Genomic DNA, 18,374 nt, shown 5'->3' with positions numbered 1-18,374 from the left:
GAGAGACATTTGGCGTCTTCACAAACAGAAACACACAGTTTGATACAGAAGATTCGTTGGAACAATATGAGTACATGATTAGAATGCTTGCATGGTGATTGAACATACATTAAGACAACAATGGTTAGGGAGAAACAGACGGAAATATTGTATGGTTGAAATCGCGTTCCTTTAGAGAAAGAAAACGAGGTGCTCTTATTGTCTTGTCCGCTCCGATGGACGACGCGCGCACACGTGTTTGGAAGAGACGGCATCAGGCTCTTACAGGTTCGCCACTGTCCATGTCACTAACTCTCGATCTCCTGTGTAACCCCCATATAAATTGAACAGGTTGAGAAAATGCAATAGACTTGGTTGTCCTCAAGCCCACTTAACATCAATTGTTATCCGAGTGGCTGTTTCCTCGACTAAATAAGTATCGCCGCTACTCGAGTATTTTGAGCATTGGGTACTTGAGGCGTTATGTGACATACCACAGTTCACACCCATTTACTCTTTTTAACCTCCACCTAGTTTCTGTGCATAATTTCGAGTTATGGTTATTTGCAGAAAATCTCACACCTCCAGGTTTACATGTCCGTTTACAAGGTGGGATGCCTAGAATTATATATCAAGATATTCTGACACCTCACCCATCCACTGAGTGATGACCTGCTCACGCTGTTCATTCCCAACCTTGTTTCTTTTTGCCCAGATGGTTTTCGTACCCAGCAACATGCTCTGTTTCCACAGTCATGTGATAATTCTTGATTATATTGTTTTCATTTTCCCATCTTTTGGTTTTTTCGAATTTATATCATAGCCATCCACTCCTGTAAGGAAGGCTATAGCTTCTTTCTCTCTGACTCTAACATAAGGACGGGTACGACCCTCGTTGCACTGAATTGGGACAGTTTCTCAGCCACGCTCTTGGAATTATCATCTTATCACACGTGAGTCCTTTATCCGGCGGGGAATGGAGAATGGTGAAATCTTCTCTAGTATTGTCACTCTCCATCGGATTGCTTTGATAAGAAAACACTGCTCTTTTTTCATTTTCCTCTGTATTTCTGGCGTGGTAGGTTAGGAAATCCTTATCACTTCCTGTTCCTTCCTGGGCATTGTCCACGCACACACCACTTTCTCCTCTTCCATCTGATGCCTCTCACAACATGGCAATGACGTTTTCTTTCATGCTTTGTTAATATTTTGCACTACGTTATAACTTTTCATGTTAACGAAAGAGAGAGATGTCAAAGTTAAAAATAAATATCGAGTGATATTTCATGCAATTTTGGGATTGAACCCACATCACGTCTATGTTGTTTACTACCTGACCTGACACTGATAAGATACTGGGGGTGTTTCCAAGTTGTGACAGGGACTGCTATTAAATTTTGTCTCTAAAACAGCTCATTATTATGTAAAGAGGTGACTGGAGAGAGCTTTTTCTCGCCTGTGTACATGCATCTAAGTAATATACAATGCATAATGGAACGAATGACTAAGCTCTCGGATAATCAGTTTTATTTTTGACTTGGTTATAACCAACTCTGATGACCTTACTAAGGGGAAGCATAACTGAAGAGGTTGTGTGATAACTAACAAGATTTCTCAGAATAAGCTTACCCAACAATTACAACGGTGGTGTAGGCCAAGAAAAACAAGATGAAAACTGCTCCGAATATGTACCTCGCAAGCACCAGCCGTCGCGCCGAGTACCTATTCCAGTATCCCATCTTTCCAAGAAAAGATGTTCTTCTTAAGGAATGTCTTGAGATGAGCTCATCCTTGCAAGTGATTAGATGAACAGTAATGATAAGGGAGAGAAAGAAAATGGTGAAGACAAACCACACGTCCATGAGTTTTAGGTATGTTGTTTCTGGGAGTCTTGAGGAGGCGTCAGTGTATAGTGAAATGAGAACGAGAAGGGTTGTTAGGCTCATACCTCCTCTCTCTGCAAAGCGATCGACAGGCAAGAACAGAGTACCGTACCTGAAACGAAGAATGTTATACCTCAGACCTAAGTGTATAGATAATTCATGTGTGATTTGTAATGGTAAAGACAGTGCTTACATTACTATTACACCTTTCATTTTGCTAGAGACCTGGTTTGGGTCCTCTTAAGCATTTTCTTCTTTGGGAATCACTGGTTAAGGCCGAAAATTTCAGTCGTAATTTCTCCTTTCTTTGTAAGTCTCGTGTCAACCAGATTACAGTAATCTGCAGACTAGTTGCGCATACGTTATTCTGTTATACCCGATGTCTCTTTGGGGGCGGGGAGATGGGTGACCAAGGGACCTAAGTTAAGGGATAGTTAGGTTAGGCTGTAACCCTGTTGAGGTGTCTTCGATCTGCTTTCAGGCTGGCTACGACCCGCGGAAATGTTGAGCGCAACTCTTCTGCTCTTTCACCTCGTTTGCCACCTGTTACAACCTTGGTGAGAGACTTCGAAAAATTAGATGGTAAGTGTTTACTAAGGGAGGGGGAGCGTTTTCTCTGTCAGCACGAGTTCCACCAATCAGCTCAAGAATTATTTGAGTAGGAGGAGTCTTTAGGTGTGGTTGGAGTAAGACACGGATACACAATGTAAAGATAAAATCATAACAAACCTATGCATATGGTTTAGCTCGAGATCATGATTATTATCATCATTTATTTATTAGGAAGGTGAATTTGACATCTAAAAGGAGCATTTCGCTACCCTAATTACTTTGAAAATTCCTTAAAAAGGGAACCCTAAGACAATATCATCAAACTGCATTTCTCTAAATAGCCCTTTCCACAATGGGCAAGTAAATGACTGAAGGGGTTGTTTAACAATAGAGACGTCTGTCTCTTAGTTATCCATACACGAATGATGATGATAATATCGAAAGGAATTTGTCTTTATGACATTAAAACTTTTATTACAAGAGATTGATCGAGAGAGAGAGAGAGAGAGAGAGAGAGAGAGAGAGAGAGAGAGAGAGAGAGAGAGTTAGTTTAACCCATCCTTCTTTTAAATACTATCATGGACATGTTTAATAAGTGCATAAGTTTATTCAATAAAAAATTAATTACACCTTTTAAAACCCACAGGAGCAAGCAATGTTTCCACCTACCCAATGCCAATGAGAAAAGTAGTTGGAATGTATACTATCCAGATATGATTCTCTGGACGTTGTACCAGACGTATAACCAGGGAAAATATGTTCGACGAATTCGGTACTTTCAGATCATAACCTTGCAACATATAGGACCCCAAATTCTTTGTTCTGTTGTAGGTAATAGATGACGACCCATTATACATAATGCTATTTCCTGCAATGTCTTGGATCTGTAACAGTAAAAAGAAATGAATTGGCATTGGCAGTATAATTATTTATTGGCAAATAAATTGGGAAAACAATGTTGAGCATGTAATTTTTCTAATTTTTTTTTCTTGAACATTCGGATTATAATGATGAGCAAGGATTTTAAGTTTGAAATTTTGTCTTCAGGAAATGCGGTTAGGATTACCAATTTAATTCACGTAGACAAAAACTGCTGAAAGTTCGTACCTTAATTTTAACGGAGCATCTGTGCACATCCCATGGAAAGCGACGAAGGTCAAAGTCACAGTAGACGGCTGTTTGGATCCGAATTTTAGCTACCAAGTAATTCTCCAGTCCAGAGTATATCACGTCTGGAATGGAAAAGGAGCCTCTCTCTCTCTCTCTCTCTCTCTCTCTCTCTCTCTCTCTCTCTCTCTCTCTCTCTCTCTCTCTCTCTCTCTCTCTCTCTCCATCCGCTAAGCAGTTTTGATTCCCGTTCGACATTTTATTTTATAAACAGTTACCATAAAATTTTTATTAGTTTTTAAAGTTTTGATAATTGTTCCACTAGTGTTTCATGACAGTGAATATGGTTTATGATATCCAAGTCTTGAGAGCAGGAAATAAATGGGTACATACCGTTACCCTGGACCACTCCCTCCCCGTTCCTAAGAATGGCGAGATTCTTAGAAGTGTAGCCTTGAGTATCTGGTGAATTTTCCACGGTCACCTCTGGGTTCCAAACCTCCTGTCGTTTGGAGGTAAAGTATCAGTCAAAGATTAACCTAATGTTTTCTTCACTAATGAAATTAAAGCTAGTCTTGTTATATTTAGGTTGTGTCACTCGTGCAAAACCGAGGATGACAGTGACCTATAGAACATTTATTCACATGAAACAAAAGTGAGCCTGAGACCAGAGTGTAATTATTTTTAAAAGCTGGGAAATAAAACTTACTTAACATTTGTTGCGTAATCGCAACGGTGTTTGTGGATTAAGCAACGAGGAGTGTGGAAGGATTGGATAATCTTAGAAGAAACAGTGTGGAGGATGGAATGTCTTAATATTTTATTATAGGTGAGCTTAGCAGAAATCCTGGGATTCTCTGATCAGATTTTTTTTCTTTTTGTTAGTGGTGTAGTCTAGTTATTTCAGGGTGTTAAAAATGATGGTATGGAACGGCAGTTAAAGTTTGATCTAATATATCGGATATCAGTTGGGACTCGAAAGGGGATCTTTGGGGTGAACGCATACTCGCGTGCATGCACGTTCACTGTCTCTTTAGAAAGCAGAATGATTAATTGAGAAACAAAGCGTAACTAATTTTCAAGTTCCGTAAGCCAAATTCAAGTATTGCTGTTGCATTTTATCTCAGTTTACGCGGTTATAAAAATTGACTTACAACCGATGATGGATGCTCAGCCGCATTAGCGTTGATGAAGACCAATTTAATCTACCATCAAAATTGTTCCAGATTGACTTATACATGTTTAGACTTAAGGTCTGCTGAACATAAGTGAATTGGTCAAGAAATATGTGCTGTATGTATTGCCACTAAATGAAAAAGCATGTCTGTGAACAGAATTTTCAGTAAGCTAACCTGATCATGAGTAGAAACAATAGTTACAGGGACATCAGATGGAAGGTTTCGGTAATGCAGTCGAATGTCTTTCCATAGCATTTGCACAGTAAAATCGACGTTAAGTGTCTTGGCTAAAAGACTTACTGGGCCAACCTTTGAGAGAGTCACTTGGATATCAAAATATACCGGCCTTGGTGGAGGTACGAACAACAGATGGCCCGAGACAGATTCTGTAGAGTGGCAATAACTTTCATCGGAGCCGGTCTTGCAGTCATATACCTGGTTGCATCGCTTGTGCCATGGAATACATGTTCCGTCCGTGCATGTGAATCCCTCACATGATGTCAAGGTTAGATTACTGTAAGGGCTGTTGGTGCTGTCCTTAAATTTACATACATCTTTTGTTATGCACCACTGATGAAGACCCAGAGGAACATTCTTCGTATCTACAGAAGCAATTTCATCACCATTCCTTTCTTGTAGTTTCCATGTGCCATTTCTTGGCTCAATGGTCATATTATACCCACTGTAAAAATAAAGCTGGCCGTCTTTAGAAGCTGTAAACACGAAATTCATTTTGCGACACTTCTCCATACTGGTTCCTATTAACCTTAAAGGCCGACCTAAAGATCTTTGCATGCCAACAAAACAGTGTTTTGCTTCTGGGAACTCCGTCTGCCAGGTATTTTGGTCATCCTGAACAATATAAAAGGTTTGGTTCATGTTACTAACCAAAAACTTGGATTTGTCAGTCAGAAGAGAGTAAGATACAGATTTATTTGTGTTGACATTGATGAATCCCTTCTTACTGCTCCAGATTCCAAGCCACACGAAAGGAGCGGTCGTGTAAGAAGACATGCAGCGCTCCTTGAACCGATTTAGAAGTGCCCCAACCTGAGAGACTTGTTTCAAGTTCTGGGGAACCATAAACTCTAAACCATATGCTTGCAGAAAACTAAGTGCGTTTTCCCAAAACTTCTTCATAGGGAAGATTAGAAGTTTGGGGGTTTTTACTCCCCCATATGAGTGACAACTATTAATTTTATAAGCGGTCAGCGAGCCAGAATCATTGTGGATGTCCCAGGTCGTCTTTTCCCACTCAATTAATGGTGTTGCATTAATGGATTGACAATTAAACCATCTGGACATCTGATCTTCTGTTAGAGGAGAAACCCAGATGTTAAGATCGGTTATTGCTCCTCCCAAAGACTGCGTATCAGCGAAACTTCCATCAACAGTGTCTTGGTCTTGCCCAAGTACCAGAGAACCATTTGTATAAAACGGTACCTGAGGTGATTTCTCTGAAGTGGAAGTGTTGTCAACATATAGATATCTTTCAGAAGGTGTTACTGTTGCACATAAACTGTACCACCAAAGCGGCTGAACTTCAACCTGCATTATCAGGTTTATGCCTGCGTATTTCCAGACCACTTCGTTTTCCTCTGCTTCTGTAAGAAAGCAGATTATCCACATTGCAGTTTATATTCTAATTAATTGTAAAATTGGCCTCTTAGCCATTATCTTAAACTGTCGGTCAAGTCTATCATATATATGAAAAACCTTATAAATACCTAAGCCTCTCACTACATAGTCCGAAAGGTGGAAGAGAGACAATTAGAATAACCTTAGTCTACAACCAAATTTCTTGACCCAACAAATGTAACTCAAAGATTACAAATTTCTAAGGATGATTAGTGTTGTTTTATTTGGTGCCATTAAAACTGGATCACAAACTTTAAAGTGTTCCTGATTAGTTGCATGCATTGATATTTTATTTTATTCTGTGAAATATCAACCTCGGTATTATTAAAATTTAACAGACATCTCACTAGAAACACACATTTTGAATAGCCATTCAAATGAATCTCCTCTTACTAGTAAATTTTCTCTTAATTTTTAAAAACCTCTTACGTAATCCGAAATGAGCATAATAATGAATTCTGATGTATGATCTGAAATAGACTTATCCTCGCCATTGTTCTGAGGTGTTTAGTTTTCTTATAGGCTGGAACATGCCGAGAAGTTGGGCGTTGTTGATATTTAAAATAAGGCATCCTATGTGTTTAGTATAGCCTTGTCTCATCATAAGTGAAATTACCATCTGCATTTACGCAGTATCAAAATTAAGAAATCTTTTGCGTAGCCAAAACAAAAGTAGAGTAAATTTAGCTGCTGTCATTTTTTAAAATAACTGATTACCTTATTTGTTATCTAGTGCTCAAATCATCGGCTTAGCAATTCAGACTAATCTCTGGTAATTGATATCTGGATTTTTGAAGATTACAAAGTGAGTAATTAAAAAGGAAATTATACGAGATGGACAGTTTTGTTCACGGGTTTAGTTTCATCTGAAAAAATCTCAATATCTTATGGATTTCATGCTTTCAGACCTCCGAATCCTCTTAGTCATCCATCTGCAGTTTTAATGAGATTTGTCACGCAATAGAAGTGATGATTCTGAGGTTATTTAGAAGGAGGAAGCATCACAGATTTATTTTAGGGCGTCGGCAGTTCTTGTCACAAACTCGAAGTCATACTCTGTGGGTTATATTCCCTTAGTTTATTTTCATTTATGAGGTATGTTTTTGTGGACTTTCGTAGGTTATTAGTGAATGGTTACCTTCAATTTTGATAGGCTACAGAATTTTTTGTTTTTCTGTTCTACCTGTACTTCGTATGTCTCCCGTAGGTTTACCCGAGTGTTAGTATTGCTAATTTATTATACGGTAATATTCAAAGCTTGAAATGATCTGATCTTAATAATCATCCTTGAGCCGCTTCTGCTATCTGTATACTTTTATTTAATGAATTTTAGATGTTGTGACTCCACATTACACTAATCAATATAGGTAAATTTGTGCCTCAAGAATCTAGTATAGATTTGTCTATAGGTTAGTATTACCAACTTCATTAAAGACTAGTGCGACTGTCAGTTTACACTAGGAGACATAATTAAGGCGTTTGATGTGAAAATCAGGAAACTGAACACAGCACATGTATACTTATTTGTACGAAGTTGTCGTTGAAGTCCGAGAGAGCGTAGCTGACGAGACATCCTCCTTTGGGTGAGTAAGTAGTTATTGTAAATCTTAAGCACAGTGTGAACGACGTCAAGGTTTGTGGGTGGGGTCCGGTTACCTCGCTCATGTTCAGGTGTAGCCGCGTTGTAGGCCTGAGGTATCCGTCAGGGTTGAAGTTGTATACGGTCATGCCACAACCAAAGAAATGATAACCTGGAGATGCATGGTAGGACTTTTAGATTCAAGTTACCGGAAGGAATTGTTTCCCGAAGGACTTTTATCAAAAACTGAATGATGAAAATAAGAGACCATTTACACTCCCGAACCATTGTAGTAAAACCTGCATAATTAGGGCGCCTTTAACAGCTTTATTGTCCCTATTAGTGGCGGCTGTAAAGGGAATATTTAGACGAGATGGGGACCGACTGGAAAAAGCATGAATTTGTGTGCATGTAATCTTTAGACCACCTACTTCTGATCTGAGACCGGTGCCATGAAATTTATCCAGTGGAACACCCTTTTTCCCACATGTATTCGCGGCATGTTTGTCGAAAGCGTACTCGGTGAAATCCTACTGTTAACGTTGCGTGAAGCAGATGCAACGACTATTACATCCTTATTGTAGCCTGTTCACATGTTTAGGTTCTGTAATATAAAAGGTAGAACATATTGTTTGAAATCTGAAGTGTTAGATGGCCAACTTTGAAATTAGAAAAAAAAATCCACCATTGCTAAAAACATACGTACGGCATTATGCTGTTGTGGGAATGTTCTTGGCATACAATCCAATCCAAAGACACATGCCAACAGCTGCCAGACAGCTACACAATTGTGCCAGCTGTTGCACTAAATGAGTCCAAAGTGGAAGTTTCAGTGCCTCCAGATTCATCTCAGAGAATTGTAGGAGATATAGTGACAGCGATGAAGCAAGAGCGTAGCTGGATCTGTACAGCACTAGAAATTCTACAGAAAGAAGAACTTGAGAAAGGTGATAACATAGCGTGGGGAGCTTACCATGTTGCACATCGACACATCTTTGAATGAGATTCAACCAGCTCTCACACAGATACTTCCCCTCTTCTGTGAAAAAGCAGCATCTGTTGCGATGCTAAAGCATGGCATGGATGTCGTTTGATTAACAACAGACTTTTTGAATCCAGGACAAATTCCTGTTCTTGCCATGGATGCACCACTTTATGCACTGGCGAAACACACACAATAGAAGTGGCCAGAGACACATGGGGGGGCAAAGTATGTAATCGTGTTCAGAGGCCCCCATATCGAGATGGCAATGTGGAAGACCTTTGGTGACTACTTGGAAGGTTCCGTTTGGACTACTGCACTGACACAGGCAGGAGTGGCCTCTTCTGGTACAGACCACTCTTTTCTTCGCTGCTCTCATCTCACTCAAACAAGACAAGCACATCAGGTCAGTGCACTGGCCTTAGCTAAACTCCAAGAAGATGCCTTCCTCAGCACTGATCTGGAACACACTGCTGAAGCTAAAGAGGCATGGCGACAAGGCATGGTAAGGAAGAGCCCAGCATTCCAGTACTGGGACACAGTTCTTCATTTGGAGCTCTTGAGCCTCGTTTTCATTAGAGCTCACAGAGAGAACAACTCACTCTACATAGAATCCCTCAAAGCACTGGTGTTATGGTTCTTTGCTCTGGACCACCCAACTACTCTCGCTGGATTCCTGTGTACATCCGAGATATGGAAAGTCTACCCCCATCCATTTTAGAAGAGTTCATGCAACAGGGCCGCTGAATTGTTTCCAAGACAACCAATTGCTTCTCATAAATGCCAGTAGATCAGGCCCATGAGCAAAATAATTAGACTGTCAAGGGAGCAGGTGGGGCAGTAGGACTTACTGAAACCCGTCAACCTTCCACAAGTGGATGCTGGCAGGAACTGAGCAAGCAAGACCCTTTCAGGAGTTTGAGAAAGAAACCCTCGGCGAGGGAACTGAGAAACATCTGCACCATGTGGAGAGTTTGATCACCCAGAGAGCCTTCCAACAGCAGGCCTTGAACCTTGTGAACACCATCAAGGAGTTGGGAAATCCTTTTTTCAATGATACCCAGGAGCTTTTAACTCTGGATATGTGAGTTGTTGTCAGTGATTCTGTTGTCAACACATTCTACAATATTGAACTCACTGACAGGAGTCAGTACAATGACTACAGACAGTCAGTATTTGTGGATCGCACCAGGTTTATTCATAAACCGATAAAGAAGCTTGGTTTTCCACTCTTTCGGTCTCCAGCAACCAAAGCCAAATCAAGACAAGCTGGCAAGATCACAACCCTGAAAGCAGATGTTGATCTTTTCTCACGGTTGTACATTGTAGCTATGCACGGAGAATCAGACATCAGCACTTTCTTCATGCATAAAAGTCATCCTTACCCTCCATCTATTTCTTACATAGAAAAGACTGTACCTGGGGAAAAAAGTGATCTCTTGACCTACTTCAATCAAGTAAAAAAGAGAGAGATGTTAAATGTCCCTGATACAGAGGAACTGAAAGACCTGAAAGTGCCTGCATGCCCAGAGGAAGCAGATGAAGTGGCAGAGATCCTTCATGTGCAGCCAGAAGTTCTCACTTCATTAGAAACAGCAAACGAGACAGAGCCTCCAAGAAAATTTAATGTCAAGGTTCTAGATGGAACTGCTGTTCTTCACTCTCTCCCATCTGCAGGAACAACAACATTCAGAGGCTATGCTAGGAAGGTTTTCCTTCCGTTCCTCAGAAACCAACTAAATAGTGCCAAGCGTCTGGATATGGTGTGAGACATGTACAAAAAAACAGCATCAAGGAAACGAGAGAAAAGAGAGGGAAAAAGAGTATGCAGAAAGGTTGAGGCACAAAATAAGATTCCTGGCAAATGGCAAGACTTTTTATGTGATCCTGACAATAAGAAAGAACTATTTGCATTCCTTACAATTGAGATCAAGCACTGTGTTTTTCCCTCTGACAAAGAAGTCATCATCATGTCCTGTGATGCCGCTGTGTGCAGAGGATCAGACCATCAGACACCTCACTGTGACCATGAGGAGGCTGACACCAGAATGGTCTATTATATGCAAGATTCCATAGAGAATGGCCACACCACAAGTTTGATATGTACTGTAGACACTGATGTCATTGTCATCCTCATTGGGAAGTACTAACAATTTTGTACTGTTTGCCATGTTTGCCCAGAAGTTGATATTTGGGTTGCATCTGGTGTTGGAAGAAAGTTCAGCTACATCCACATCAACACACTTGCCCAGGCTCTAGGAAAAGACAAATCCATTGCCTTACTAGCTTTTCACAGCTTTACAGGCTGTGACTCAGTATCTTCCTTCTTTTGGAGAGGAAAACGGCATGCCTGGGAGGCATGGAAATGCTATCCAGAGGTGACAGATGCCTTTCAACAAATGGCAGTCTCCATTTCGTGAGCTAGACCTAGGAGATTCATGCTTGAGACTTCTGGAACAATACACGGTGGTTGTGTATGACAAGACAAGCTAAATGACCTCAGTCAACGAGGCACAGAGGGAAATGTTCTGTCAGAGAAGCAAATCAGTGGAACCCATCCTTCCTACACAGAGTGCACTTTTGGAGCACTCAAAGCGTGCTGCTTACCAGACTGGAGTCTGGGCCACCTGTGACATTTCACTGCAGCATGCACCCTCCCCAGAAGGCTGGGGATGGACAATGAAGAAAGAGAGCCAGTCTTGGAAGCCCCTATGGACAAAAATACCAATGGCGTCAAAAGCTTGTAGTGAATTACTGAAATGTGGTTGCCAAAGTGAAAAGGGTTGTAGTGGAAGATGTGCTTGCAAGAAACAACAGTGGAAGTGTACACACCTCTGCACATGCAAATGTGACAAATGAAGAGGTTTGGTAACACTTGTAATGAATGCTATGTAAGGCTTCTGAGGAGATAGTTATTATTGCAATGTGGCTAATCATTTTATAGTTTGGTGTAAGTTACCACTGTTCTGATTTATATTTATATATTGTAGTTTTGAACAAAAAAAAAGAGCACCATCATCATCATCCTCTATTTACCATTTGGTGTATGTTAATTTTGTGTCTTTGACTTTGAACTTTAAGGTTTTAACTTCAGAGACTGTACTTATGTTGTGTGGACTTCCATTAACTGAACTAATTATAAAAAAAAATCCATTAACTGAACTAATTATAAAAAAAAAATCCAGAAGCTCAGAATATAGTTGGATGTCGTAGCATAGGACCAGACCTTAAACACACATTAATTACAAAGGTAAATTGTGACCTGACACCAAACAAATCATCAGAATTCTTGGCACTGGTCTTGGAAATGTTTAAAATGGTGTAAAGAATTGATCCTCAAACTTTGGTACTTTTGTCCAGTCAGTCCCCACCAAATCCTCTACAGCCCCCACTATATGTATTGGTGTAAACATTTATATAAAGTACCTCTTCCAGATCAAAATGCTGCTTATCTTCGAGAGATGAGATTAACTTTTACATTTAACTTGGATTGTGCATGTTGGGGAAAGCATGGTTATTTTTTCAACTCTATTGGCTTTAACGGAAAGTTAAGTTCTGATAACTTATTATTATTATTAAAATAGTTTTACCAGACTATGAGCTGATCATAAATTCTCACAGGGCTGGCCCATTTGTCAAATTACAATTTTTCAAGAAATTTATAACTGGATTAATTTCAAATGTTGAAGTCTGACAAAATTTCACTGATCGGTTTATTTCCAAAACTTGATGTTCGCTGCTGATTATACGTTGGACCTTCAAACAATAAATGTTTTTGGTATGAATTCCATTTTCGAACACTAGGGTTTATTTGTCTCATTTATTACTTACAGGTTCTCCATCCCTTATATTTTGTCATTTTTGTATAATACTTGTTTTTATGTTATATAATCATTAATGGGGATATTTACATTGATCTTGTCATATGGGTTGATGCTTTGGCTGCCTTCCCAGCCTCTTCATTTCCTTTGATCCCCATAGGGGGGAGGGATCCAACAAATTCCTATAGTACAATATAATTTTTGGGTTTGTAACTTTGAATAGCTTCTATAGCAACTCTGCTGTGAATACTGAGGCATTATCAGGTAGGGCGAATTGATAAGTTTTGTCTTGGGATATTGCTGCATATGCCACTCCATATTGTGATTTAGATCTGTGTATATTGCGTAATGTGGACTTTAAAGCTTATATGTTCTCTTGTATGTTGTCTATGGTGTTCTAGGGTATATGAGTAACTTTTTTATAAATAATTTGTGCGCAAATTCTTATTTTATTCACAGTCCAAGGAGGAGGTAGTTTTACTATGGAGGGTAACTATATATATTTATATTCAGTGACTCAATATTCCAGCTCTAACTGGGAAAAGTGGTGAATGGTTGTTTATAAATACATCTTAGTCCAAATAGTTTTTTGGTTGGTGAATCAGTTGTCTGAATTCTCACGGCACTCTTTATTGTTACTAACACTTTATAGAGAAAGAGTGGTAGTTGGTGGTGATCTAAGGCCTTCGTTGTGAATTGAATCAAACTTTTTCAGCGTTGCGTCTGATGCTGAGCCATATATTTCGCTTCCATAATCAATGATAGACAAAACTGTTTCTTTATCATGCAGTATAGTAAGGGTATGTCTAACGGCTCCCCAAGTAGTGTTGAATAGATTTGTAATTAGATTTAATGCTCTTTTACTTTTTGATTTCATGTATGTTATGTGGGCTTTCCAATTCAAGTGAGTATCAAATACTAATCCCAAAAATTTAGCTGCCTGGGGGTAAACTGTACTGTGATTTCTGATTTTTAAGTATTTTTTCACCTTTTTCCACTTTCATTTTTATAAAACATGACTGCCTGAGCTTTATCTATGGAAAGTTTAAAGCCCACAGATGAGGCCCAGTCATCTGTTTTTATTATGATTTTGTTAATGATTCGTTCTGCATGCTTTATGCCGGATGCTGAATGATATATGGGAAAATACAGGTTACTTTTAATTCCAATAGGTAGATTATTATTGCTATCACTTTTATTGCTGAGTAAACTGTATGCCACTAAGGACGCATCTGTAGAAAACCATTTTCAAGTGGAAATGTATTTGACAAAACATCAGTTCTTACCTGAAAAGTGCGATCTAATAAAAGTTTTAGATAAATGTAGGTAAGTGTCCACGGATGCTTTTTTATATATCCTTTTTATTATTGCATACCTCTATGCAGTATTGCATGCCTTTCCAATGTCACAAAAGACAGCTACAGTAATTTTTTTCGTTCACATCCTCTAAGTAAGTGGTCTTTTAAGTTCGGTAGAGAATCTAATGTAGATCTATTACACCTGTGACCCGAACTGAGTGGGAGTCAAAATTTTATTTTCTCAGATGTGCCATGTTAGTCGAGCATTTACCATTTTCTCTAGCAATTTGCATAAGCATCTTGATAAAGATATTGGTCTGTAATTATTTACGGTACTGGGATCCTTAACACGTTTGGGGAAAGGAATTATTATAGCATTACGCCATTCACCAGGAAGTGAATTTCGAATCCACAAATGATTATAAAACTGTGATAGGTATGACTTTGCCAAAGGTGCTAAATGGCAGATCATCTGGCTCCAGGAGCAGATCTTTTACTGCTCAAGAGAGCATATTCCAACTCTTCCATATAAAAGTTTTCATTATATATAGCTTCTATTATTGCAAAATTTATTGTTTTTAATTCTATATTTTTCTTTGTGCGGAAGTGCTCATTTAAACTTTTATCACTACTAACATTTGAAAAGTTTTCTCCTATTACATTACTTATTTCTTTCGGATCAAGTATTTCCATCCTTTAATATGGCATGTCTAGGTAGTAGCATTTATTTAACTAAATTTTTCCCATATTTTTTGTATGGGAGTATTATTAGAGAGATCTGATACATATTTCCTCCACGAAATGATTCTTCCTTGGGGTACTTTTTTTTTTATTTTGTAAATATTTTGCTGTATAGAGGTTTTGATTATCAATTTCTAGTAATAATATAGTAATTTTTGTAAATTTCTTTCTAATATCGGTAATCTTTTATTCATTTTGTCGAGTTTTTTTTTATTCAAATTGTCTAGTCTCCTCCCTACTGAGCATATTATATTTATTAATTCTGTTAGCTTTTCAGACCACCATGGAACTTTGTGTTATGTTGGATGATATTTTGATTTTGGTTTGCTTTATCATCAGCATTTTTAATGAAATCAACAAGAAATTATTTAGTTTCGTTATGGTCTTTTAAATATTCAAATGGTGGGATATTCTTGGTGTGCATTTCAAATTGCTCCCAATTTGTTTTATAAATGCCTTGCAGCATTATCCTGTAATAAGGAAATTAATACTGGGAAATGATCACTGGTGTACAAGTCATCAACTGTATTTCAATCTAATCTGTCTACTATATTTGATGCACATAGTGTTAAGTCTGCTGAGGAAATGTTCCAAGTGTTTTTGAATATGTGCTGATCTTATCATCATTTATACAGCACATGCCATTTGAATCCATGAATTCTTTCATTTTACTTCCTGCTCTATTTGAGTTTGTACAATTACAATCCCATATCGGGTTGTGAGCATTAAAATCACCTACTGTTAATGTAGTTTCCTTGGCATTGCTAAGTAATTCTGTAAGTTTATCAGTGTCGTAATTTTTAGTAGGTTGGTTGTATGAATTACGTAATTATCGTTTTTTATTCGGATTTTAATGCCTGACATTTGCAAGTCGGTATTGTTTACCGGTTTTTGTCATAAACTACTTTATGTACATATATGGCTGTACCTAAATTTCCTTCTTACTCTCGTGATGTAGATGCGAAGGCGTATTTACCTATTGTTGATACAGTTTTGTTGACATGTAAACACACAATCATTGGTTCATATTCTTTCAGTAATCGTTGTATTTCTCCTAGATGTAATGTGGTCAGAGGATCATTTACGTTCCACTGTATAATATAACTATTGAAAATATTATGTAACAGCGGTCGAGTTTTGCTTTCTTTTTTGTATTATCGACTTAGATTTTTCTAATAATTTTCTCACGACACATTTGTTTTTCTTTGCAACATATTAAATGTTCAATGAACATGCAACCTTTTTCCTGGGTGTTCAGATCAGTGGTTTCTTTTTTCTATATTTCATAAAATTTCTTAGGTTTGTTAAGCTGTCTTTTGTTATGTTATTATTATTGCACAGTTCAAGGAAGCATTCGTTACATCCACAAGTGTTATGTACATTTTTTGTTTCATTCGCTCTTATGTACATTTCTTGTTTCATTTGCTCTTCTACCAATTATTGGTGTTTTTTTTTTTTTTGATGGAGTAATCTCTTCTCCCTTGACATAATTATTCATATCTGTGGTATTGTTCTCTTCTACTTTTTCGGTGTTTTGGATATCTACTTCCATAGATTTTACTATTATTTGAGGAAATAACGTTGTATTTTTAGCCTTTTGTTTGTGTTCTTTGTTCTTATCTTTTGTCTTTGGCTTAACTGATTTTTGTTAGTTGGTTTTTTCGTTTTGGGTGGTGTTCTCTCCAAAGGTCTCTTTTTATCTTTAATTTCCAGTCCATCACCACTTTCCTCTGATACTTCTGTAGTAATATTTTCTTGTGCTCCTATTTGCATTAACATTTCAAATGAATCTAAGAAAATATTATCCATCTCATTTGCACCCGTTTCTTGATTCTTCACCATTTCAGTTTTTTCTTGAGATTTATTTTTCTGTGCTTTGTTACATCTGTCTGTGTTTTTATTTCATTGTTGGTTCTTGTTATTGAAGAATATGTATGTTTCTTAGCCTGGTCTTGAATTTCTCTCACTTTTAATTCTAATTTATCTCTTTTATAGACATCCTTGTTCTTTCTTGTAATATTTCCACTTCTGTATTGTATGTATAATACATGCATTCTTTGGATCTTGCAGGATGATCTTGCCCACAATTTACACACTTCGGCTTTTTGTACTTTCATTGTGTGGCATGTTCGTCAGATCCACAATGAGCACATACAGGTTCATTACTAAAATTTTTCTTCTTATGCCCATATTTACTACAATTTTGACATCGTAATGGCTGTGGGGCATAAGGCATCAGTTCTCTATTTTGGCCTAGAATTTTTTTTTTTTTTTTGAGGTAGATTTTGACTTCAAATTTTATTTTTGCATTTCTTAATATTTTATTGTTCTGTTTACTTCGTATTATATATAGCTCACAATCAGAAATCATAGTACTGTATACCACCTGGAAGTACAATGGTACCCTGAATGCTGTTCATAGTGTTGTGTTTTTTATTTTCACATATCAGTACTTTTTATAGACAGTCTTCGGATTAGCTTTTTGTTGTGGCTTCTATAAGCCACGTCTTTTATTTATCTGAACGACATTTCTGTTGTTGAATGTCTATTTAATAAGTAGTTTTATAAGTTTATGGCTGAAATTTTTTGGTTCAGTTTCCAATTTCCGCTTCTAAAGAGGGAGTCGAAGTGAGTCAAGGTTGGGTCATAACGGTATTTAGTCTTTTTGCTTTTACTATATGGTATTAGGGTTTTAATACCACCATGATTTTGATAAATTGGGTTCTCGTGTGAACAGTCCATTGTCATGGCAGAAGTCGTAGGGAGGTTTAAATAAGTCGCCATGCAACGATTAATATAAATTTCGTCCAGGATGAGGTCCCTCTCACCAGGGAGGACCAATAGGGGAAGGAGCAGTACTGTTATCCACAATGGTAACTGACCTGGGATCCTCACCTGGTCAGTTCTTCATTGGTGGGTCGATAACGTACTCGCCTAGCACTCTCCTAGGCTCGCGTTCGATTCTCCGGCCGGCCAGTGAAGAATTAGAGGAATTTATTTCTGGTGTTAGAAATTCATTTTCTGTATAATGTGGTTCGGATTCCACAATAAGCTGTAGGTCCCGTTGCTAGGTAACCAATTGGTTCTTAGCCACGTAAAATAAGTATAATCCTTTGGGCCAGCCCTGGGAGAGCTGTTAATCAGCTCACTGGTCTGGTTAAACTAAGGTATACTTAACTTTCCTCACCTGACTATACACAAAATTTCCCCTCGCTCGACGACGACGGGCACTTGTTCTATGGGTGGAGCGGCATGCCGTCCAACTCCACCCTTCTTCAAAGTTAAAAGAGCAGTGATTGCCGCAATTCAATAGCATGCAAAGGTCGTCAACGAAAACGAAGAAGGGAAGGGGAAAATTTATAGGAGGAGGAGTAAAAGAGTTACAGGTACCAATGTTCGTTGAACCACAGCTGAGAGAGTAGGCGTGAAAGAGCATGCTCCCCCTGCAGTGGATCCCTAAGCCCTCACCCCGTCAAGCGGTTGGGATCAGAGGAGAATTTACACTAACAACAAAATGCTCTTGTCCTGAGATGCACATTGGAAGGAAACCATTAATAGAACACACACACACACACACACACACACACACACACACACACACACACACACAAAACAA

The 18,374-nt window shown here is 38.3% G+C and overlaps 1 protein-coding gene across 1 annotated transcript; it reads right to left on the bottom strand.

Moving 5' to 3' along the window:
- Positions 1 to 1,479: 1,479 nt before the first annotated feature.
- On the bottom strand, positions 1,480 to 3,324 carry LOC136847433 (ligand-gated ion channel 50-like). Its single transcript, XM_067119124.1, has 2 exons — positions 3,084 to 3,324; positions 1,480 to 1,974 (listed from the first exon to the last, which is right to left on the bottom strand). The coding sequence occupies exons 1-2, from the start codon at positions 3,269 to 3,271 to the stop codon at positions 1,605 to 1,607; spliced, it is 558 nt and encodes a 185-aa protein (XP_066975225.1). The 5' UTR covers positions 3,272 to 3,324; the 3' UTR covers positions 1,480 to 1,604.
- Positions 3,325 to 18,374: the final 15,050 nt, after the last annotated feature.

This window comes from Macrobrachium rosenbergii, chromosome 16 (genome assembly GCF_040412425.1).
Source record: "Macrobrachium rosenbergii isolate ZJJX-2024 chromosome 16, ASM4041242v1, whole genome shotgun sequence".
In the NCBI taxonomy this organism is placed as follows: Eukaryota; Metazoa; Arthropoda; class Malacostraca; order Decapoda; family Palaemonidae; genus Macrobrachium; species Macrobrachium rosenbergii.
The sequence above is the reverse complement of the archived record's forward strand: the minus strand, read 5'-3'. Positions and strand labels throughout refer to the sequence as shown.